This window comes from Podarcis tiliguerta, assembly GCF_965153285.1.
Source record: "Podarcis tiliguerta genome assembly, chromosome: 1".
NCBI classification, from domain to species: domain Eukaryota; kingdom Metazoa; phylum Chordata; class Lepidosauria; order Squamata; family Lacertidae; genus Podarcis; species Podarcis tiliguerta.
In genome coordinates this window covers 60,304,654-60,328,078 of record NC_139534.1, presented here as the reverse complement: position 1 = coordinate 60,328,078, position 23,425 = coordinate 60,304,654, and the positions used below count along the sequence as shown (strand labels likewise).

Genomic DNA, 23,425 nt, shown 5'->3' with positions numbered 1-23,425 from the left:
TAAAATCATTTGAGAGGTTATTTGGCCACTTGAATCACTTAACTGGGATAAGCTCAAGAGCAAAGATGTCATCATTGTCTTGAACATTGATGAGCGCTAAATTAGAGACTACAACTTCATGAAAATATATATTTGAGTTGCTCAACATATGAGAAAATCTTTGTTAAACAAGAGTTGTATCAATCTCATTAGACAAAAGAACTCCAGGTTCCTACCTGTTGAACTTCCTACATGCTGAACTTTGGCTAAGAAGCAGCCCAACCAAGTAGTGTATCCTTCTGCATAAGGTAACAAGAGCTATATGCAAAAGCAAGCATTTCAAGACAATTCCAACTCCAAATAACTGATCACAAGTCAATCGATTTCAAGCAAACGTAGCTATTAGTTTTGCCACACAATACACACTTAACAGCTCAACAATCTAATCCATAGGAGTATCATCCATTCATAGCAGAAAAATATATTCTGACAATCATTGGAGAATGTCAAGTACAGGAAAACATTTTGCAGTCCCCAAGAACAGTCCAAGGTCACAAAGATCAAGCAACTATCACTTCATCAAAGTGCTAAGAAGTTGAGGAAGTGTGAACCCTCTACAGCTCATTATCAATGGTACTATAGAACTAGCAGAAGGCAAGCTAAAAGTGAATGAAGGTAAGTTGTGGGCTGTCATTGGCAGGAGGACAATCAGCAGATATGGGAATGGTTATTGTCCTATGCTAGTGTTACAAGGGAAACAACATGAATGTGTCAAAGACCCTCCAGTTAAAACAACTTATCAAGGATTTTATGTAACACAGGCTCACTCAACCCTGCTGTTTCCCTGAACATACACCAATCACATCTAAGGCAAGAGATCGTTGAGCAGCAAGTCATCGTTGAACACCCTTGAGAACCACAGGTTTGCAACAATCCCAGATCTAGGGGGTAAACGGTGGCATATCCCCCAGGAAGCAAGTTGGGGGTGGCAAACATGGGAGATGGCATAACATGGGAGAGAGCAAAGAGGAGAAAGAGGTGAGAGAGTGAGAAAGAGGAGATGCTGCCCAGGACAGCTGTTGCTGCTGCCAGGCCAGGAGACACCTCAACCCTGAGGAGAAGGCACAGCTTCTCAAGGCATCTCCTGCTGCCACAACGGCTGCTCTCTCCGGCTCTCACAGCTTTGCAGGTCCCAACCATTCACCACCACCACCCATCCTCCAGCAACTTCAAGAACACCGATGCACAGCCAAGGAAAGATGAGACAGAGACAAGCCCACCAAGTGTGCCTGGCTAGGAGTGAGGTTCAAACTGTCTCCCTCTGTCTGGTGCTCCAGAAGGGCAAGGTCAGCTTCTCCCTTTCCCTGGCCAGCTCTGGGTCTGTCTGTGAGCAAGCACCTGGGCCTGTCTTCCTCCTGCCACCTAAAAGGCAGGGAAACATGCACACCTGCCTCTTGCTCAGCTGGGTGGCATATGGGAAGTGTGCCTCCCAGTACATACAAAGCACGCATGCTGCCAGCAATCCGAGCTGGAAAAAAGCTCATCAGACTCTCATGGCCTTGGCCCCTTTCCTGACATGAGAATAGTCATTTGTAGAGAGGTTGCTTTCCTTCTTCTTCCTGTGAAAATAACTTACTTGTGAGATTAACTGCTGAATCCAGTAGTTCTTCCAAGGTAACATCAGGCTATAACAGTACAAGCAATTAATAAAATAACAACCTACATTGCTGCATTACAAAGCTATGAGTATACTGTTAGGAGTTTGTTTGTCTGAATAAACAATACCACCATAGTTTATTTGATAAAATTCATAGGTGATCAAAAACTTAAATGTACCAAATGCCCCTTTAGGACTCTAGAGTTGGAATGTAATACCCACCAGAGTTTGAGAGAAAAATAGTTAGGCAGGACTGGTGTTTGCATCATGCAGCAGCATCTAGCCCATGTTGCACCACAGTACAACGTCATCTTCCAAACCAACAACTCCAAGTTTCCATTCAGTTCAGCTTCAGAGAAGGATGCTAGAAAGAGTTTTTGCAGTATGAATTTGAGCAGAGACAGAGCAAGAAAGGGCTGTGGGCTAGGAGAAGGTAAAGCACCTTGGGATGCTGTAGCCTTCTATGAATATCTAATGGAGGGTCAGAAGTTATGCTGTCTGCTGCAGGAATTTATTTGCATCACCAAGCTCTGGTTATACGAAAGGAAAGTAGACCGTATCACACTGTTTTAAGTCTTCTCACAGCTCAGAAAGTGGGGAGCACAAAGCCTTACAGCAAAATGCTCCTTGGGTTTACTTGGAAGTGATCTCACTACGCTCAATGGGACTTATCTCTCAACAAAAACATTTAGGTCTTCAGCTTTAAACAACATTTCCCTTTTTACACCCACTTCAATAAAAAAAAATCTTTCAAAACAACATAATTTCTTCAAGACGACTGCACTCCTGACAAAGGATTACAGAATGACATTTAAGTTTGTGAAAACTTCAACAGCTAAGGAAGGAAAAATAACCCATTGGTTTCCAAAGACCGTACACAGCAGTTCCATCTGTGCTCAGTGCCAATTCAATTCCCTCTGTTCACAGCTGTAGAGAATTACTGTCCTTGGGTAAGCAAAGGGGAGTAAATTGTATCTTCATTAGCACTCCAAGTCATAAAAATCATGTTTCAACAGCCGCAAAAACTCACTGCTTGGGTTTCGCCACAGTTCAAGTTGAGGCTGGGGTTTCTGCACATCAGGTCAATAATCCATGTGTTCAAAACCCAGTCACGGAAAATGCATTAATATAAGCTGTGCATTAAGGCACAATTATTTATACACAGAGCAGTAATGGCTTCTATCAACTCTCACGTCAGGGGAAGTGGAAATTCCATTTTTAGACAAACTAGCGCTTTAATAAAAGTAATACAATACTAACAAACTTAACCCATAAGGATGGCAAAGCAGCACATTCATTTTCTGATGCCAATGGAAATCGCATAATATGAAGAATGGCCTAATTCAATAAAATTAGCTAACAACACTATGGGGAAATATGGTCCCAGAGAGTTCCATTTTCAAAGCATGCCTTATTAGTTCTCTGTTGCACATGCAACTTCACACCAGGACCATAAACTACTGCACTGAACTATTAGAAAATCAAAAGGGTATAGGGGCAAGATGGAGATGGCTAAGGAATTTCAACAGGTGCATCTAACCATGCACAGATACAGTATAAGAAAAGGAAAAGAGAAAAGAGAAAAGGAAAAATGAGCAACATCTGCTGAATTCCCTCTTAACACCACCAGTCAAAAGTGCATGACAGGAGTCCTTTGCTCTGATTAGCCCAGTGATGGTTTATTCTTCTTGTTTTCTGGACTGAAGGAAGCACTCCAATCCTAAAAGCCAGTGTGGTGTTAGCTGTTAGAGCAAGATCTTCAATGTGGAATGTGGTGCACTTCAGATGTTTTGTTGGACTATAGTTCCCACCAGCCCCCAGCCAACACAGCAAACCGTAAAGGGTGATGGGAGCTGTATTCTGGGAATTAAAATATCAGTTCTGCACCAGTGCTTTATTTCTTTATTTATTGCCCTTTTTATTTGAGTTGCATCTTGCCCCTCCTCCCCACCCCAAGTAGTCCATATGTATCTATATCTATATCTATATCTATATCTATATCTATATCCATATCCATATCCATATCCATATCCATATCTATATCTATCTAGGTAAAGGACCCCTGACAGTTAAGTCCACTCGTGAACAACTCTGGGGTTGTGGCACTCATCTCACTTTACTGGCCGAGGGAGCCGACGTTCCACGACCTTCCGATCGGCAAGCCCTAGGCTCAGTGGTTTAGACCACAGCGCCACCCGCGTCCCTCTCTCTCTCTATCTATCTATCTATCTATCTATATTTGAGTTTTGTGTTTTTGCTCATTCAGCTATATTCATCCAATTAATATCTATGCAAGTATGCTCTCTACTTTCCTCAGCCAAATGCTGACACCCCACCACAGGATGACCTAGATGACAAGCTATATTGCATCCACAGTCTGCAAGGCCTTTGGGCAAGATACTCTCTGTGAGTCTACCTCCTCACTGCCATGGGGCTCTTATCAGTGGGTCCCTTGCCAAGGTGAAGGCTCTCAGCAGATATCTGACCATGCTGACCCTTGGTGCTGGCACTAACAAGGACTCTCCACATCTCTCCTACCAGGTCTTTCCAGCCTATAACACATGGCTTGGCAGAACTCTTTGAGATTCAGAAGGCTTATTCCCAGGGCCACAGGAGCCTGCAGGACAAGGCACCAGCCCTTAAGATGCAAACAGTTCAGTGGAGATGGAGGGGCCAACAGCAAGACTGGTTGAGCCAATCTTCAGAAGGCCTCTGAAACAACAGCTCCACTCTCCTCTAGGCAAGGCTCTGACCTGGGCTTGCCTGAATGTGGTTCTACCACATCAGTTGGTAAACGAAGAGGTACTACAACTGTTGACTGCTCTCCTATATCCTGGAAGACCAGCTGGGGCAGAACATGGCCATGTTACTGTTTTGTTACACTAACACTAATGTGGAAACAAGTTCCATTAAAATCAATGGAAGTAGCCACCTAGGACTGGAGATGATGCTCTGCATGCTTACATCCAGCCACATCTGTGTATTGGGGCTTTGAAGTCGATGTGGGCCCTCTCTCTGCATCTCACAGGAAGTAGGATAGAAAGTTGAGTAGTTTGTGCCTAAGTGTTTTGCGGGAGCATGACAAATCTTTTGCTATGGTGCACAGCAAGGGGTTTTCTTGGCTTGCTTGTTCCAACTTCTAAAGTAAAAAAAGAAAGAAAGATGAGAAATCTTTATTTCCAGACATTTGCCCTAGGTACTGCAAGACCTTTTTATCAATACAATAGCACAACATTAACTAGAGCGACTAGACACAAGGAAATGAATCAAGACCTGGTGGTGCATGCAAGTCTTGAATGTTAATGGGTATGTGTATTACTTACCAACAAGATGAATAATGGTTAAGATCTGACCTCAAGGAGGCACTCAGGTTTAATGTGCAGCTAATTTCAGTGCCCATTTTAAAATGTGTTAATTTCACTTGCAAAGCCGTGTTTCTTTAGAACAGGCCAGGGCCAGTCAACTTCTGCACTCTTGGGGGCTGCTCGCTCCCAGCAGCGCTCCAGATAATAGAAGCAAATTTTGCAGCACAACCCACCACCTCCTTTCCTATTCAGATGCCAGCTTGTTTTCTTCTGTTTCTTACTGGTCCTTTTCTCTGCTTCTCACAGCAGTCCAATATGCATAAATTTAGCCTGTGAAACTTCTCTGACACAAAGAGAAACAGCTGGCAAAAGCTTCCCTGCCTTCATTTCTGCTGTTAGAAGTTGGGAAGTCAGGATCTATAACACAGTCAACACAATCTAGCAGTAAGAGTTCCACAGTTATGGGACATTACACTGAAAATCCAAAGGGGAAGTGTGGAATCTCTCTCACACTCAACTCCTGAAAACAATCTTCTTTATGAGCAAAACTACTGGCAAGTGTTTTACAGTACTACATCTGCACCAAAACACAATAGGACATTTTGTCAAGGGAAATAAAATTAAGTCGGGGACCAGATGTAGCCCATGGGACTTACTGGCCAACCTTGCTTTGAAAACACTTCATGCAGTGTTTTAAACCGTCACTTGCTTGTCACATTGCTTCAACGTTGAAAAGCTTTCATCAAATTGAGAATGACAGACCACTTACAATCCATATGGAGATCTTTGGATGTCCACCTAGAAGTAAATCCATGCAAATATAATCCACTGATAGTTCATCAAGGCTGCAATCCTATTCACACTTATATAAGTGTATGGGATTGCACTCTTAATGCAATACCACACATAATCAAAATGAATCTGATTCTAATGAATCTGCAATTAAGTAATGCAACAGACCAACATAGGAGGAGCTACATTTAGGTTTTTTATGCCTTTCTTTACTCTCTTGTCCCTATCCCACTGGTAATTTTAGTGAACTACTGAACATCAGTAGTACCCACACATATTTCTCATTTAACTTCTCTTATTTTCCCCCTGGTTTGTTCCTAATGCACACTTCATGCTGAGATAAGCATTGCAGCTATCCCATGAATAAGGGATTACTGGAGAATCTGCATTTTGAAAGAGACGCATTGTGCCTAACTCCTTCTGCTCAGGATGACAAAAACAGCTATTGGACCCTGGAACTTTACGTGCTATCACTTTAATGCTGGCCCTCCTTCAATTTATTGAAAGATTATTGGCTTTGCCAATAATAAATGAATCTGATCCAACAGCAAGCCACTGTCCAAGCACAAAGCGATGGTGCATGATAGCCACAAACATGGGACAACAACACCCTGATCAATGACCACATAGCATTACTGATTCTTAGGGGGAATGCAGCAATCTGCGTATGATCCAATTTGAGAATCACTCCATCTTTATTTCTAATGTGCAACACCAGCTTCAGGAAGTCATATATCACCAAAAGAGATGAAATGCATTCCCAAAAGAGACAAGATGGCACAATTTGCTTTAAATGTGCAGACTAAAGACTATGCATAGATGCAAATTTAGAGGGGGGAAACTACATAGAGAAACAACACATCTCACCAGGTGACCTGTGCACCTGCTCAGACTGCTGTCCAGGTGCTAACCACTGCTGGGCAATTTCAATGGCCCCCTTGCTCTCCTTTCTTAAGGTTCTTAATCTTTAAATGGAACTTGGACCAAACAGCCATTCAAACACAAGAACTGTCTCAGTAATGTAGGACAAACAATCATCCTAGTTTCAATCCAACTTCAGTAAGTTTTAAAAGGTCCATGATGCACAGTCAGTGTCCAACTTCATCAATGTCCAACTTAAAATAACAAACTTAGAGATGTAAACACCCAGAAAGAAAGGGGGGAAGGGGGGGGAGGTGAGACACATTTTTCCTGGTTATTTGCAGGCCTTTCATTTATTTAAAGCATTTCTACCCTGCCCCTTCAGACTTGCGCCCAGAGCTGCTTACAAACAATCTAAAATATATCACTCAGAAAGGGAAAGAGATAGAAAAGGAGGTATCAAGCAAGCTCATATACCAATTCTTAAAGTTACAGTTCTTATGAGGACCAGCTGGGAAAGAAACAGTTCAGGTAGCCTGAAGGAATGGCTGCTGCTGCTGCTGCTGCTAAGTGACCGTCGAAGGAAGGCCAAAGGCAGCTGGTCTCTCAGCAAAATATTGGCTTCTCTCCCTCTGATCTACAGCCTCCGCAAACTACATAGATTATGTTTACTTGATTGCCTCCCACTACACACACACACAGTCAAGAAATAAATCAAAGGCGGAAGAAATGAATGAAAGAACTTTGAATGAGTCAGGGCCTTTCCCTATCTATATCACCACTGGATTAAAAGTGACAAGATGAGCAGTTAAGGTAGGAGGTTGGTTATTCACAGGAACTCCAGAATTACCCAAGAGTAAATCGCAATAACAGCAACGAATGATCATGTAGCAAAAATAAAAATAAAAAATGGCACCATTCACACCCAAAGTTGCAGAAATACAAAAAAATCCTAAAAATGTGTGTGGTGGGAGGAGGACATAAGCAGACATGCACCAGTGGGAACTGAGCATGTTCAGGGGCCAGAGAACACAGAGTGGGGGGTTTTTTTTGGGGGGGGGGGACTGGGTGGGCTGGAATAGAGTATTCTGGGGAGAATGACTGTCTGAATACTCCATTCCAACCCACCACATTTTCTTTCCCCCAAAAGACACTCCGTGTTCTCTGGCCACTAAGCATGCTCAGTCCACACTAGTGCATGTCCTCTCCCTCTCCTCTCACTTTTAGGGTTTTTTTAATTGTACTTCTGCAACTCTTAGAGTTCCCCAAAACCTGCCAATGTCTTTTGGTGCGGATTATGCCATTTTTGGCCACATAGTTATTAGAAGTGAAAGGAGGAGTTTGTATATAAAGGATTGTCACAGTCTTACTTGTTTGTTTTCCTCTGTACCAGGGATGGGGCATCTGCGGCCCTCCAGATGTTGCTGGATTATAACTCCTATCATTCCTGGCTGGGGCTGATGGGAGATGGAATCCCACAACATCTGGAGAGCCACAAGTGCCCCATGCCTGACCTATACCCAAATCTGCCAACTGAGGATAACTTGTTATGCATCAAACTTGTCCACCAAAGCTTATGTCACCCATAATAAATTTATTGAGTCTTTTAAGGTGCCACAAGACAAGCTGTAAGAAAATAAGAACAACGCTGGTGAAACAGAGCAAAGTCCTGTCCAGCATCCTGTTTTCTACAGAGGCCAAACGGAGGACCCAGGAAATTATGTTCACAGTAATGCGAAAGGGAACATGGTCAGCACACACTTTGATTCCTCAAGCATCACCAGTATATATTCATGTCCACTGTATAGCAGGCTGGGCTCGGCTGGGCAAAGCAATGGGATACAAAGTCTTATGTGAAAAATCACCCACTCCCCAAGGTACAGCTCTTCACACAAACAATCTCATCCTTGTGAGGAGGTGATGTTGAAAGACTCTTTCCTCCTCCTGCTAAATGAATAACCTGCAGTGCACTTTGGGTGGGGGAGGAATATACAGATCTCCCCCCACCCACCCTAGCTGTAAAAGTTATAGCTTAAGCAAGCTAGCCTAAGGTGAAAGACCTTGACTCTTGCCCCTCACCCCATCCAATACAATTCCCAAAAGCCACCATGGTGTCTTCCTGGTGGTAGTGCAGGAGTAGCTAACATGTGGCCTTCCAGATGTTGCTGAACTACAACTCCCATCATCCCCAAATAGAGGCCATGCTAACTAGGGTTGAGAGGAGTTGGAGTCCAGCAATGTCTGGAGAGCAACAGGTTAGCTACTGTTGCTATAAGGGATAGTTCCCTCAGGGCCAGCCCAACCAAGAGGCAAGGTGAGACAACTGCCTCAGGTGGCATAATCCTCTTGGACAGCCGATCCCGGTGTTGAACTTCCTTTCCCCACCTTGCTCCTGATGTAGATCTTTCCTCACCCCGTCTTCCCTGGCAGGGAGGAAGGTGTCAATTTAGGGTCTGCCTCAGATACCAGAATGTATTGCTTCCCCTTGGTCTCCCAGTAAGACTTAATCTTCCAAGGACACAATTCAATTTTCCCACCAAAAACCTCAACCACCACCTTCCCTTTCGTCTCAGGAAATGGCACACCTCTCAAAGAAAGTCTGTAGTAAGAAAGCGATAGAACCCAATCTTCCAGGTGTTTGCTCAAAAGTAAGTTGCAGGGAGTTCAAGGAAACTTACTCTAAAGTAAACATCTACATGACCCACAGCGTTGGATAAATATTTGCAGAATGAGGACCAATAATAACAATCCCACTCGATTCAAATGCCAAGCATACTCAGAGACACAACTGGGAGAGATCAAGAAATCTGATAGCATCTCTCTTGGTCTTTTGCCTGAAGACATAGCAATAGCTTGTGGAAGGACACAGAGCCTTACAGCTTGCAAACTCTGGTATCCTAGTCATTTGCTCTTCTGCCTCAAACTCCCCACCCCCATGATTTATAACTCTTTCCCCAAATAAAATGTTGCCATTGGATACAATCCTGCAAACACCACATGCTAATCCCCCTGAAGCGGGAACAGTTTGTTCTTAAATACAGTTGTGAATAAATCTCACCCTTTTAAAGGAGACTCTAAAATTTAATTCGGCACCAGTGGCAGGAGAGAAGCCAAAGTTACTCTAGAAAAGTCAAACAGACCACACCCATTCACCTCAGCCAAACAGAGGACTGCATAAAAAGTTGTACTGGGCCCACACTTCTCAAACCATAGTGTAGAGAAGCCCCATTATTAACTCCAACTGCATTCACATTTATTTCTCCTTCAGAGGAAGAAATCCCACTGTAAAATATGCATGAAATGTTGCCGCCCGCCCCCCAAAAAATCTGCGCTATGGCAAATAGTCCTCCTTTCAGGAGGTTTTCCAAGGAGACCCCAGCTCACCTCTCCACTCACCCATCAAGGGGCGACCTTGAGTCAGTCAACATTTCTCAGCCCCAAATCTCCCTCGCGGGGCTGTTTTGAAAATAAGAGCTGCATACGCCACCCCACCCTGAGCTCCTTGGAGAAGGGTGGCACACAAAATACAAATAAAAATAGTAAATAGTAACCTGTAATTGTTTACTCCGGAGGATAAGGTCCCGCTCAATTCCATGGGTTCACCCGCCAATAAGTGTGCATGGGACTGAGGGCGTACCAGGATGTGGCTCTACCGACCACCATATACCACCACCTAGAAATGCCGGAGGGGGAGCGGGGGGGGGGGGAATTATGGCATGCAACCTAAACGTTGATATGGTTTGCTCAGGCTGCAAAGCCTACGCACTTTCAAAGGGAAGTAAACCTATCACTGTCACCCGTGATCTGGAATTTACTTCAGAGTAAACGTGCACTGGATCGGGCTACCGATGTGCGAAGAACTGGGGCGCGAGACGCACAGAGAGGTTTGTTTTCCAGCGAAAAGAAACAGGACTGTTGTAGGTCCCGCCTCCCAAAGGTTTGGAGAGCAGCTACTCCCCGCATATTATTTTTTTAATATTGGGCAAGTTTTCGCGTGACACTAGCGACCCACGGATCCATCAAGTTAATAACCGAGAGGAAGGAGAAAGATGCTCTCCTTGCTGGGGGGGGGGGGGGGCGTTTTTCATTTCCGAAAGAGAGCGAGCGCCGGGGCATCAGCATTAGGGAAAGTCTGGCTGGATTGAATGTCCAAGAGCGGTTGTTGCTATTTCTCCTAGGCTCTCCAAAATGAAGGGATTTTTAAATATATAAACGAAAACTCCTTTCTGGCAGCGTGTTTCCATTTAAAGTTCTCTCTCGTGCTTTCAGTAGAAACATCACCGAGATTGCGATCACCATTTGGAAATAGCCATCTAGGCATTTTCTCCCAAGCACATACTGCAAATCCCCACTAACTTGAGTGGGTTTTGGCAGCGCAAAAGAGAGAGAAAGAAATCGCCACAAGTAGCATAACACCAGAGCAGCTGTGTTCCTCTGCAAGGCATCAGCAGCCTGATTTAGATTTGGAGCCGAGGGAAATACCGTTTTCCTCTCCCCACCTTATCTTTTCCCGTTTTATAGCTCCCATCAGCAAGGAAAAACTTGACGGGGCTGAACTACTGCAACACCACCAGTTGCACTTTTCCAGCCAACACCACAACTCAATGTACGGAAGACAGAAAAATCAGCCTTCTTTTTCTAAAACTCTCGCTTGGAGAAAGAAATAAAAAAAACTCTAGCAACAAGTGCCTGCAGAACAGCGCGAAAAGAAACACGAATGCAAAGGAGTACCTGACGCTCCGCCGCCACTTGCTCCAATGAAGCTGCGAGCTCAAGCTGCTCCCGCTGCCCAGACTCAGCGCTCTGCAATCCGAACGCCCCAGCTGCCACTCAGCGCGCACGAGAAACGCGAAAGCCCTCTCCGAACGCAACTTTCTTGAGCCAACCGCGACGCCGTACCGCTCGGACCGTACCATTCCGCACCCTCGGAGAGGGGCCGGGTTAAGAATAGAGCGAAAAAGAAGAGGGCGCTGTCCTCAGCCCTCCACGGGGCGTGCTGATCTGCGCGGAAATCTCCCGCGGTTGTCTCTTAACTTGCTCACTGTAGCGTACTGCTGCGGAAGTGTGAAAACAGTTCTCCCCCCCATTGCGTGGATTAGTAGCGCCCGGCGAGGAGGGGGCGTGGCGATTTGCAAAGCTGGTAACGGCGGCAACGGTGCGCGCGGGACGCGGCGAGTGTCCGTTAGGTAGGTCAGTTGTTCCGCCGAGCCTCCTGCTTTAGTTCGGGTTTCCCTTTGTCGCCTTTTCCCGGTCCTCCCCCCTCTTCAAAAACGCTCGTAGTAAGAGAAGGAAAGGGATCTCGTAGCAGTCGTGACTTTCCTGCTCTTTCACCGCCGCCGCGGTAATGCTAATTCTGAAGGAGAAAAGAGTGAGAAGCGGGATTAAATCGCTTCCGAAGGCTCAGACCGGTTTCTGTGAACGCGGGCGGTTTCTCCTCTGCCCCTTCCTCCAGTTTCTGTAGCACCATATTTACATCTTGCTCGGGGCCACCGCTCCCGGCCAGGCACTCTGATGTGGGCAAGGACGGAAGCCACGCGCCCCTCTTTATATAGCTTTAAAGTATTGCCGAAATCTGGGGCGGGCGAGGGCTTGGCCATGTTTACTTGGAGAGTCAAGGAGAACAAGAGGATGACGAGTTGATTTCAAGCAAGAGCCTCGTGGTGCCTTGAACACTTAACACATTTATTGTGACATATGAGTTCGCCGTTTGGAGCCACCATTCATTCTTACCAAGTGCTTACTAGTTCACTAAAGTTTATGCCACAAGTTATATGGTTGTCTTTCTGGTGCCACAAGAGTCTTACTTGCGTTGTAAAAAGCAGTTAACTGCAGTAGAAATTTTATATATATATATATATATATATATTTGCTTTCGTATATATTTCGTATATATTTCGTATATATATATATATATATTTGCTTTCGTATATATTTGCTTTCGTATATATATATGTCCAGTAGTACCTTAGATACCAACTAAATTTGTTCTTGGGCCACGGGTGGCGCTGTGGTCTAAACCACTGAGTCTTGGGCTTGCCAGTCGGAAGGTTGGCTGTTTGAATCCCCGTGACGGGGTGAGCTCCCGTTGCTCAGTCCCAGCTCCTGCTAACCTAGCAGTTTGAAAGCACGCCAAAAAGTGCAAGTAGATAAATTGGTACCGCTCCGGCAGGAAGGTAAACGGCATTTCCGTGCGCTGCTCTGGTTTCGCCAGAAGTGGCTTAGTCATGCTGGCCACATGACCTGGAAAAACTGTCTGTGGACAAACGCCGGCTCCCTCGGCCAGTAAAGTGAGATGAGCGCCACAATCCCAGAGTTGTTCGCGACTGGACTTAACTGTCAGGGGTCCTTTACCTTTAAATTTGTTCTTGATATAAGCTTTCATGTGCATGCACACTTCTTCAGTTAACTGCAGTTTAATCTTTATTCACCTTTTTGCTTGGAGGTAAATGGGTCTTAAATTATTGGAATAATGCTCTTCAGTTTAAAGGCAAAAGAGAACTGGTTGAGCTATCAAATTATTAGTTTATTGAAAAATAATTACTATTAATGGCAATCAGTAACTTTCAGTTATCAGTAATGGTTATTGTGCTTCAATAAAACTTAAAAATATTAATTCATAGCCAGCCCAGATTAAGCTAGACTCAGTGAAATTCCTATCAAAATTGCTGTCTTATACAAAGGTGAAATGTAAACATATACTTAGGTCAAAGCGCTGACAACATTTTGAAGAAAGGATATCGGTTTTGCCAACCAGCATCTATAGCCAGTGTTGGTTTTCTTCAAAACCATTAAGGTTCTTGCAATTAAATACATCCAAGTCATACAATAAATAACTTTATTTGTTATGAGACTTCAGATAAGTGTGCATAGGACTGCAGCCTTAGCACATGTAAGAGCACATATTTAGAATTATACTAAGATTTGTGTTGAATACACACTTTGTCCCGATTGCATAGGGCTCTTAGGAGACGGCTTCAGATGTCCAGACTAAGCATGCAAGAACAAAAAGTGTACAGTATAAGGAGCCCGGGGCATGCATGCTGGTGCTGCCCCAGAACATCTCCAGCTTGTTGGTTCAAATCCCAGCCTTCCCACACTGAGCAGGAAGAAAAATCTTTTAAAGCCCCTTCAGGAAGCTCAACACAAGAAGGTTAAGAAGTAGAGCCAGCTTGTGTGGGGACAATGTGGGTGGGGCCAGTGTGCATGCCTCTGCTCTGTACACGCTTTTTCCCTGATCAGTTCAGGCTGAACACCAGAAAGAGGGCTCCAGTGCTCCTACTTTCAGACACTGACCAGGTCCATACCCACTTAGCTTTGCCTTTGGAACTAATGCAGTTTGAATGCCTTGGTTAGACTGCTTGGTATTAGTTTTAGATACATCAAATCGTGCGCTTACTGTTTAAATTTCCTGTTTTTAATGCTTCCCTAGGTGTAAAATGATCATACCAGTGAGATGCTTCACTTGCGGCAAAATCGTTGGAAACAAATGGGAGGCATATCTTGGTCTTCTGCAAGCTGAGTATACAGAAGGGTAAGGACTCTGCTTCACACTCTTGTGTTTTCACAACGGTTTTGAGAAAAGTATCAACATTTTGTAGTAGTCTGGGGATCATTCACAAAAAGGTATGTATAACACTCTTTATCCTGTGCTCATGTTTTATGAAGTGTAGGTCCAATTTTTATAAATAATAATTTCATCAGTATAGAACCATATTAATAATGAAAGCATAAACTCAGGGATATTTTAAAGTGCAATCCTAGTCCTGTGTACTCAAAACTTAGTCCAATGAATTCAGTGGAGCTAACTCCAAGGGTAGTGGACTTAGAATTGCAGCCTAAGCAAGTTACCTACAAATAATTGAGATTGCCTGATTTTCTTGAGGGGGCTTTTGAGAGTTCTATGGGGGAAATGTAGCTACAGTACTGAGGAGCTAACATTGGACACATTTTAAACCCCCCTTTGCTTTGCTTTGCTTTTTCTCAGATATGGCTCAGTGTAGAAGGTTGTACTCTGATTAAACAAATCCCTTGCTGCACTTGAAATGAATTATGAAAATTGGAAAAACTTCCATAAACATGCTTGATTTGCATATTTAAGTTGGATTGTATAAACTTGAATTTCCTTTGCCTAACTACACTGCTTCCCCGAAAGTAAGACATCCCCCAAAAATAAGACCTACTTCCAGTTTTACCTCTTGCTGTAATAAAAGGCCTCCCCCGAATATAAGGCCTCCCCAATAATAAGGCCACCCCAGAATATAAGGCCCCCAAAGCTACTGTAAGGCTTTGTATCATATGCAGGTAATAAATTTCCTTTTCCCCCCCAACAATAAATGTGTACTGTATTCTTCTTAATGGAAAAATAAGACATTCCCTGAAAATAAGACCTAGCGCATCTTTGGGAGCAAAAATTAATATAAGACACTGTCTTATTTTCGGGGAAACAGAAATTCAAGTGAAAGTTCTTAGGCTGATTTAGAAAAAATCATTGGTTGACCTCAGTCTTACATTGCTGAACTTTAAGTGAAAGCACTTTCCCACATATAAAACTTACTGACAAAGTGAGAAGTGAATGTCGAACACAATTGGAGCATTTCAATCTCTCCCACACAGGTAGAGCTGCAAGAACTGACACTATTTCAGCATTTATATTCAAGCATCCTCTAGTGCTCTGATTAAGCATTACCATCTGACATGGCAAACAAATCAATGAACAGAAGATAGTGTTGCCCATCTTTTGGACAGTGGTGCCTCGGGCTAAGAACTTAATTCGTTCTGGAGGTCCGTTCTTAACCTGAGGTACCACTTTAGCTAATGGGGCCTCCCGCTACTGCTGTGCCGCCGTGCCGCGATTTCTGTTCTCATCCTGAAGCAAAGTTCTTAACCCAAGGTACTATTTCTGGGTTAGCAGAGTCTGTAACCTGAAGCGTCTGTAACCTGAGGTACAACTGTATTTCAGTGTAATGTTTCGCACAAACATAACTCTCTTGCATTTCTGTTAACAGTATGGTCCTAGCCTTGCTTCCATAGTTCCATAGGCTTATTCCCAGGTACATATAGGATTGTAGCCATGGTTCCATTTTTCAGAAAACAATTCTGATTCTCTTGAATAGTATGAAATGACAGGCCCCATTGTCTTGCTGAGTCCTCAGAACTCTTGAGAACTTAGAACATCTAAGATCCTATAATTAATTAAAGGCTAATCTTAGAAAGTACCTAAACTTTCTGCTGTCACGCTTCTTTCCCCCCTGTGGTTACAGGAGTTAGACACTTTTAAAAGGAACTGAAATTCTATTTTAGGGCATTTTAAATAGTATCTGATTTTTTAGAATACCAATTAGCTCTTAAAAGGTGCACAGGTTTCTGTGAGCTGCATGATATGAACACTTGGTTCAAATTTGATGATATGAAAAGATGTTTTGTATACTAGAACGAAGAAGCTTCTTTATTTTTACTGTGTCGCTGATGCTGCTAAAAATAGAGTATAACACATGTAATATGTTATCTGAACAGTGGTTCCAGCTCATTCAGAGCCTTTCTTTCAACATGGTAGTTTCGAATGCATGAATTATATAGAAAAGCATAAGAAACACTTGCTTGATTTTTAAAAATCACAAAGTATCAAGTGCTGTGGCAGATTTCTACCTATTAACCTTGTTTTAAGAGCTCATGTGTTTTAAGAAAAATGCTAGTACATGCTTCACTTATGGGTGCTGCATAATTCAGCTTCTGAGACCTGTGTAACACTATTTTCCAAATAGGAATTAAACATCTAGATAATATAAAATCAAAAACATATAGAAGGAAAGGATGAAGAAAGGCTTTCTTTCTTGACTAGCTAGTGTCTAGAGAAGTCTCATATATAATTCTTCGTTGTTGCTGTATCCATCATTTTTCTTACCTTTGCAGCATTGTTTCTGGTTGTAGTTAATCATAGCCATTCTGCTAGCAATTGATTTTCCCTTGCAAATACAGAATTGGAATTTATGGATCTAGAATTTGAGATTAAGTAGTACTTTAGTACAATATTTGCATGATAAATGCACCTGAATTATGCCTTGGGCATAAATCAGATTCTCTTGCAATTTATTGTATGATTTTACATTGACCAAGTGGGTAGACAATACATATTTGAGTTTCTCCCTTGCAGCAAAGCTGTCTGTTAGCTCAGTGCCTACTCACAATTTTGAGGGCAGATCTATATGTCAGATATTATTAAAATCATTTCTTGTAGCAAAAAATGGGTCAGCTAAAGGGAATAATTTACTTGTCTGAGGATGCAGAGATTTTGCAGAATTTGGAAATGCTGTTTTTCTCTTACATTGAGTTTCTTCAGACAGTTATTTAGAATATTGGAGGTGGTAAAAATATTCAAAAATCTATTCAGTTCTGCTGATTAGTTTAGCTAAAAATATTCCACATTCAGAGTTTTAAAAACTACACCATGGGTTGATAACAATCAAGGTGTGGGGGCTTATTTTAAGTATTTTGTAGTGCCAAACGTTTCTGCAATTTTGGGAAGGTTAACAGCACAATCTTATGTGTGTCTACTTGGAAGTAAACCCCACTGTTTAGGATTGCAGCCTAAGTGCTAAAAATAAAATAAATATGAAACTGATTGAGCCTCTATTAAAATATTTGACAGGGTGATTTATGTTGTTACCATTATTTGAATAACTTCTGAGGTCATACACTGTACTGAAGATTTTATCCTATGTGGAAATCTAGTGTGTGTGCTGGAGGCCTCTTAAGTTCAAGAGGCACTGTCTTATTATGCTCATCAGCTTTCTGCTTCTATTTTATGACTTCTACCTACTTGATCTGTGAGCACCTCACATCTCAAACTGAATGTTAATTACTCTAGTAGACCCATAATGGGAATGAGAACTTGGTTTGCCCACCATATTGTCAGAAAATCAGTTTTTAATGTCTGGACAAAATATAAAGACTTACTGGAGAATAAAACTCCGAGGTGGCTGTCACCCCTGGAGGCTAAGGCTCGGAAAAGAGCCAATATGGAGGCCAACTGGCCAAAATATTGGGAGATAATAGAAAAGGATGGTGACAACTGGAAATTGCAGAGTTTAGAAAAGATGAGAGACAAAGTGCGAGACTGGTTACAATATGCTCAGATTAAAGAAGTGTTTAAAAATGACAAAAAGCTAGGATTCCAAGTGGAAAAGTCAAAGTTAGAAACTGAACTGTTAGAACCTAAGACTAAGGTACTTTCAAGAATGTATAACTTGCTGCTGAAATGGAACACACATGACGAAATGGTAAAATCAACAATGATAAAATGGGCGCAGGACATTGGGTATAATATTATGTTTGAAGATTGGGAAAGGTTGTGGACCTCTGGGCTGAACTTCACTGCATGTAATGCGTTGAAGGAAAATGTGATGAAAATGATGTATAGATGGTACATGACCCCTGTTAAACTGGCTAAAATATACCATTCGTCTGATAGCAAATGTTGGAAATGTAAGGAAAATGAAGGAACATTTTTTCACCTCTGGTGGACCTGCCCTAGAGTGAAGGCCTTTTGGGAGAAGATATATAATGAATTAAAAAAGGTGTTTAAATACACCTTTACTAAGAAACCAGAGGCCTTTCTCCTGGGTATTGTAGGCCAGAGTGTGTTAAAAAAGGACAGAACATTCTTTATGTATGCAACAACAGCAGCAAGAATATTAATTGCCAAGAATTGGAAAACTCAGGAGCTACCCACTGTGGAAGAATGGCAGATGCAACTGATGGACTATATGCAATTAGCCGAGATGACCGGCAGAATTCGAGACCAGGGAGAAGAAAGGATGGAAGAAGACTGGAGGGAATTTAAGATTTATTTACAAAAATATTGTAATTTGGCTGAGTGTTGAATTGGATGCCAGTGCAGATAATTGTCTACCATTAAATTAGATTTAAGGCTGAATTATATGTCAAACCAAATTAAGATTATTAATTAAGATGAGTTAAATGATAATTTGTTTGAAATAAATTTAATAATGATGTAAGTGTATGCGGGAGGTGTGGGGGAGTCCCATGTAATAATTGAGAGATGTTAAATGGACAATGATAAGCTGTGCTTATCTAATATATGCTTTATTTGAAAACTTCAATAAATATATATTAAAAAAAAAAGAGAACTTGGTTTGCCCATACCACCACCCTAGCATAAATCATGAGCAAAATTCTTAAATGGGAAATTTAAATTCTTAAATGGGAAATTTATTACTTTATTACATGTCAAAATGTACATTAATAACACTTGGAAAAACTCAACTTCTTTTTGAATGTGTTGCTACATCAGAGGGTCAACTGCCCAGCCATTGCTAATCTTAGCTCATCAGTCTCCATTGAAAACCCCAATGGAACAGAAACAAATGCTGACCTAAAAGGTCAGGTTAGACACCAGAGAAGCTGTATCTTTTAAGGTAGAGGATAGATAGCAAAGCCTGAACTTGGAGTTAACTGGCCACTAATAAGAAAGAACCTGTCTAAAACAGTCACCAAACTTACTGTCCCCTCACTGATCATTTATCACATTCATTAGAGCAGCATAGGGAAACCTCTGGCCCACCGGCATACTAATCCTGCCAGACCTCCCCATTTGGCTGGTAAGGTGATGCAGGGGGCACACATTCACCTGTTCAGCATGATTGGTGAAGGTACAGAGCCAAACTCCAGAGGTAGAACTGGGAGTGAACTGTAAGTTTCTAGCCAATTCTTCCTTTCCAGCCTCTGCTTCAATTTGGTACTTCTTGAATTTGGCACCTTTGTTGCCCTGCCTAGCTGCAGAAAAAGGAACACCCCCCCCCCCCCCGTGTGTGTGTGTGTGTGTATTTAAAGTGCTTGAGATTAAAAATTGGGAGTGATCCCAATTCTTCCTTTGTAACTGCAGATAATTGTGAATGTCATATGATGCCAGGTTAAAGATGGCTCCCAGTACTAGGCTAGGAGGACCAATAGCCTGACTTAGACTAGCCATGCCTACTTCATGGCCTCTTACCAAACTGCTTTTGTTCCTCCAGTCCTGCTGCTACTGCAGCGTTCGAAATACATGTGTGTAGGAAGACTTTATTTTGGACCTACAGAATATGTCAAAATGGACACCTGTTGTTTGAGAGTGCTTCCAAAGCCTTCCAGTGTTTGCTAACTTCTTTGCTGAAGGAGACATTTGGGTATAAGGTGATTCATAAAAAGTAGTAGTAGTAGTAGTAGTAACGACGACAAATAATACTTAGATCGGGGTGGACCATCTGCTGTAATCCTGCTTCCCATACTATGCATATTCACTCATCCTAGGTTTGTGGTGAAAACAGCACTTATTGTATGGATGGGAGAGAGGAAAGTTAGAAAGGGCTCCTGAAGATTGCTAGAAGCCAGAAGTGTTTGTGATGGGGAGCACAGTGAATTGCAAAGCACAGGCATGGTGTAAAAGTAAGCTAATACTAGATGTGTTTTCAGGTAATGGTTTGTTTATATGTCTTTGGGAGAACGAAGCTCCTTCAGGAGCCCAATAGCGGCAGAAGCGGTGTTCTGTGCATTTGGTGCTTTGTTACAAGACTAACATAAACTAGTCCACAGACATACAAGCTTGTGGGTTTCCCGCCTACCCTCCAGGCTTTTTGTTTTCTTGGAACATAAGGGGGGAAAGTCTGTGGCTAGGTAGACCTTAATTAAGAGACAGATGGCTGAGATTTCATCTTGGGGATCCAATAACTGTTCTTAAAGAGAAACTCAAGGCAGGCAGGCTGGCTATGATGGAAGTTGTGTACAGGCACACTTTTACATCTGCTTCTTTAATGGGCAAATAATAAAGTTAAGCCTGTCACATTCAGTATTGTTAAAATGTGTTTATAGTCATAATGAATTAGAAAACTAAAAACTAGCAGATTATCAAAGTGAAACTTAGAGAACAGTAACTTGAGTACAGCAGCAGTCTTGTAAATGGCTCTGAGGATAGCATTTTCTAAAATCAAGCCGTATATAAATGTTATGAAATGAAAAATAGCAATCCTATTCGTCTGATCCTTGGGGAGTGGGGGTTCAGCCCCCTACCACAGTCAATCACCTTTCTTCTATGGACTATATTTTAATATTTTTAGAATATTTTGAAATTGTTTTAGTTTTTAAAAAAATGTTTTATTATCACTGTGCCTGCCGCCCTATAGTTCCTCTTCTATCTCATGGACAGGGCTTTTCCCTTTATTTGGCTGGGATCAGGTTTCAGCATGCTGCTTTTCTTTCAAACACACCTGCTTTTTGTTTGTTCTTAGTGATGCTTTGGATGCTCTGGGTCTGAAGAGATATTGCTGTCGGCGAATGCTGCTTGCCCACGTGGATCTGATTGAGAAGCTCCTGAATTATGCCCCTCTGGAGAAATAAATAGCAGAAAGGATGCATTATACTACATACATATGGACCAGCGTGCTGTTAGAACTCCTCAAACTAAGCTGCAGGGGGGTACAAATGCAGATCATCATGTCCAGTGAAGGATTTCACTCTCTGGGCATGCTATAGGCTCTAGCCACTAACCTCTTGAAAAGAAATTACTGAAAGATGAAATCCACTTACACACAGTTGGGGACTGTAGATTTAATTAAAACAGGGATGGAAGTTCATCAGAATCTCATGGGTTGTGGAGAATTGTGATTTTTTTAAAAACTGTACTTTGTGTTACTGGCAGCAGTTTTAATAAAGGTTGTCGTTATAGCCACATTGTGATTTTGTAAGGATTGTCCTTCATCTCATCCTGTGGTGCTCCTCTTACTCTATCAAGACTCTCATACAAGAAACTAAAGAGAACTGACTGCATGCTAACCTATTTCACTTGTTCACTCCTGGACTTCCTATCATTTTAGGGGTGGGGTGGAAATAACCTCTCTGGTGTTGATCCACACTATTACATTATATGAAGTTATCTTAAAGACGTGAGATCCAGTTGAGTGACAAGTACCATGACTTGTGATATGAAAAAGTAATAAAAATGGAGGATGGATTTTGTTTGCTTAGAAAAGCCAGTCTGTGGGTTTAAGGGGGGGGGGGCATTATCCATCAAACTCAATCTCTTGCATTCAGACTGAGGGAACATCTTCTAAGCTACCAGTGTATATTGCTGGCACAATCTTCTTCCTTCCATTTCTCTCGCATGTCACATTGCAAAACTGGCAGTCCATTTTCCAGAACTGCGGTGTAAGCTCCAGTTAAAGAGGAGGTGAGCAGATTCAGTAATACAGGGCAGGTGAAAGGCCTGTTTTCTTGTCTGTGCAAAATAAAAAGGTTTTGCTTCTACCTGTTTTGTATGTTCCATAATCAGTGCAGAGCCAGCTGTTCATTAGGCACATAAAGTTGGAAAATAAATACTTGGATGCTGATCATCTCTTTGACACAGCTGTTAAAACAGAGGAAAGGAACTTTGCTTTCCTTTTATTTAGCAAGATGCAAAGTTTGTAACCTCACCACCATTGCACAAACACTGTAAATTTGAAATCTTGCCTTCATATCAGTGCCAGGCTATCTCCTAAAGCCATTGATAAAGTCTCCTTAGTTTCATTAAAAAAAAAATACAGTTACAGGAAAGTAGGCCTGCTTTTCCACACGCATCTCAGAAATTACTGGTGCAGATTGTTCTGAGATTTTTCATACCCATTTGTTTTTCATTGTCTTTCATTTAATAATAAAAGCAACCTGCATGCTTGAGAAAGAAAATGCATCTATAAAGCACACTGGAGTCCTAGAAATTAAGAGTCCCGCCAACACAGAAATGTTGATGAAGTCTGGGTAGTGTGTGAATGGGAGACCACCACACAATCCAATCCCATGTATGCTGCTTACAGTTTTTCTGAAGAACAAAGGTGAGTATAAATATAATAAATAAATAAATAAATGCTGCAGAATAGTCATTGGGCTTGGTACCCAAAAGGTTTTGACAGAATTTTGCTGTTTCTCCACATGCATGGTTTGGTCCCTAGTAAATAAGTGAATTTTTTGCACATGGGGTTAAGGAGCACTGTAGAGAAGACAAACTATGGATATTTATTTAGTTACTGAGATAGCTAGCTGTGCACAGCGTCTTCCTTATAGAGGTCCACTTTTGCCAAGACTGCTTTAATTGAGTTTTATTAATTTGCTTTCCCTTTTTGGAAACCCCTCCGATCTGGGAACATTATTAAGCTCCTAGCCATTATTATTCTCATCAGTTCTGTGAATCTTTACAAGTTAAGCTTCCTTTTTCATTTATTACTGGGATGCAGGAGATTGCTCTTCTTTTTCCCCCAGCATTCAGCAGTTCCTCATTTAAAAGTGCTCTGTTGTATTTTAAACCACATACTTTATCCTAATGCAAAGGGCATTAAGTGATTAATTCTGGCATTTGTGTTTCACAGTTGGTTGGAGAGCTTATGTTTTGTACGCCTGCCACATTATCTAGGAAAATGCCTGGAAAAACAACATTCTGTTTTAGGCTACATGGTTCTGGAGTGCATAAGTTACCCATCCAAAGTTGTGTCTTTAGGGAACAAGGTTGTGTTAGCTTCTGGGTGCCGGGTCAGATGAAGCAAGAAGCTTTTATATGAGTTTCACCCCTGCATTATCTGACTCTAGCAGATGTGCCGGTTTTATCCTTGATCATTTTACAGCCCAGTTCTATGTCCCTCGTAATTTTGCCATCACTGAGTAAGAGCTTGAACCTTCCCAAGATGGTTGGTATCATGCCTATGCAGATACACAACACAAGAGGGCACCATTGGTGCAACTGCAAACTATTGTCATGGCTACCAGACCCATTTTGTCCCTAGGCTGATGAGTGTAGGATTTCGAAGGGTGGGCA

At 42.1% G+C, this 23,425-nt stretch overlaps 2 protein-coding genes across 8 annotated transcripts in view; one reads left to right on the top strand and one right to left on the bottom strand.

Moving 5' to 3' along the window:
* TSPAN4 (tetraspanin 4) overlaps positions 1 to 11,447 on the bottom strand; it is a 503,822-nt gene extending 492,375 nt beyond the window's left edge. The window contains exon 1 of one of the 6 annotated variants that reach the window (XM_083428340.1): positions 11,326 to 11,447. The gene's annotated coding sequence lies outside the window, so the exon portion shown is untranslated. Of the gene's footprint in view, positions 1 to 10,145; positions 10,238 to 11,325 lie in introns of those variants that run through there. The other 5 variants (XM_083428342.1, XM_083428336.1, XM_083428333.1 and 2 more) reach the window with 5 other exon arrangements.
* A 217-nt stretch (positions 11,448 to 11,664) lies between these two features.
* Positions 11,665 to 21,315, top strand: POLR2L (RNA polymerase II, I and III subunit L). 2 transcript variants are annotated; one of them, XM_083428519.1, is made up of 3 exons: positions 11,665 to 11,780; positions 14,024 to 14,125; positions 20,874 to 21,315. In XM_083428519.1, exons 2-3 carry the CDS (start codon positions 14,031 to 14,033, stop codon positions 20,980 to 20,982), a joined length of 204 nt encoding a protein of 67 aa, XP_083284645.1. In that variant the 5' UTR covers positions 11,665 to 11,780; positions 14,024 to 14,030; the 3' UTR covers positions 20,983 to 21,315. The 2 variants fall into 2 exon arrangements, with proteins under 2 accessions (XP_083284645.1, XP_083284646.1); XM_083428520.1 differs by having other exon boundaries at positions 11,743 to 11,765.
* Positions 21,316 to 23,425: the final 2,110 nt, after the last annotated feature.

Excerpts from the sequence above, each read along its gene's own strand:
- POLR2L (XM_083428519.1), top strand. The coding sequence starts at position 14,031 with ATGATCATACCAGTGAGATGCTTCACTTGCGGCAAAATCGTTGGAAAC. Across the intron at positions 14,126-20,873 it reads CAAGCTGAGTATACAGAAGG|TGATGCTTTGGATGCTCTGG; the intron begins GTAAGGACTCTG and ends GTTTGTTCTTAG.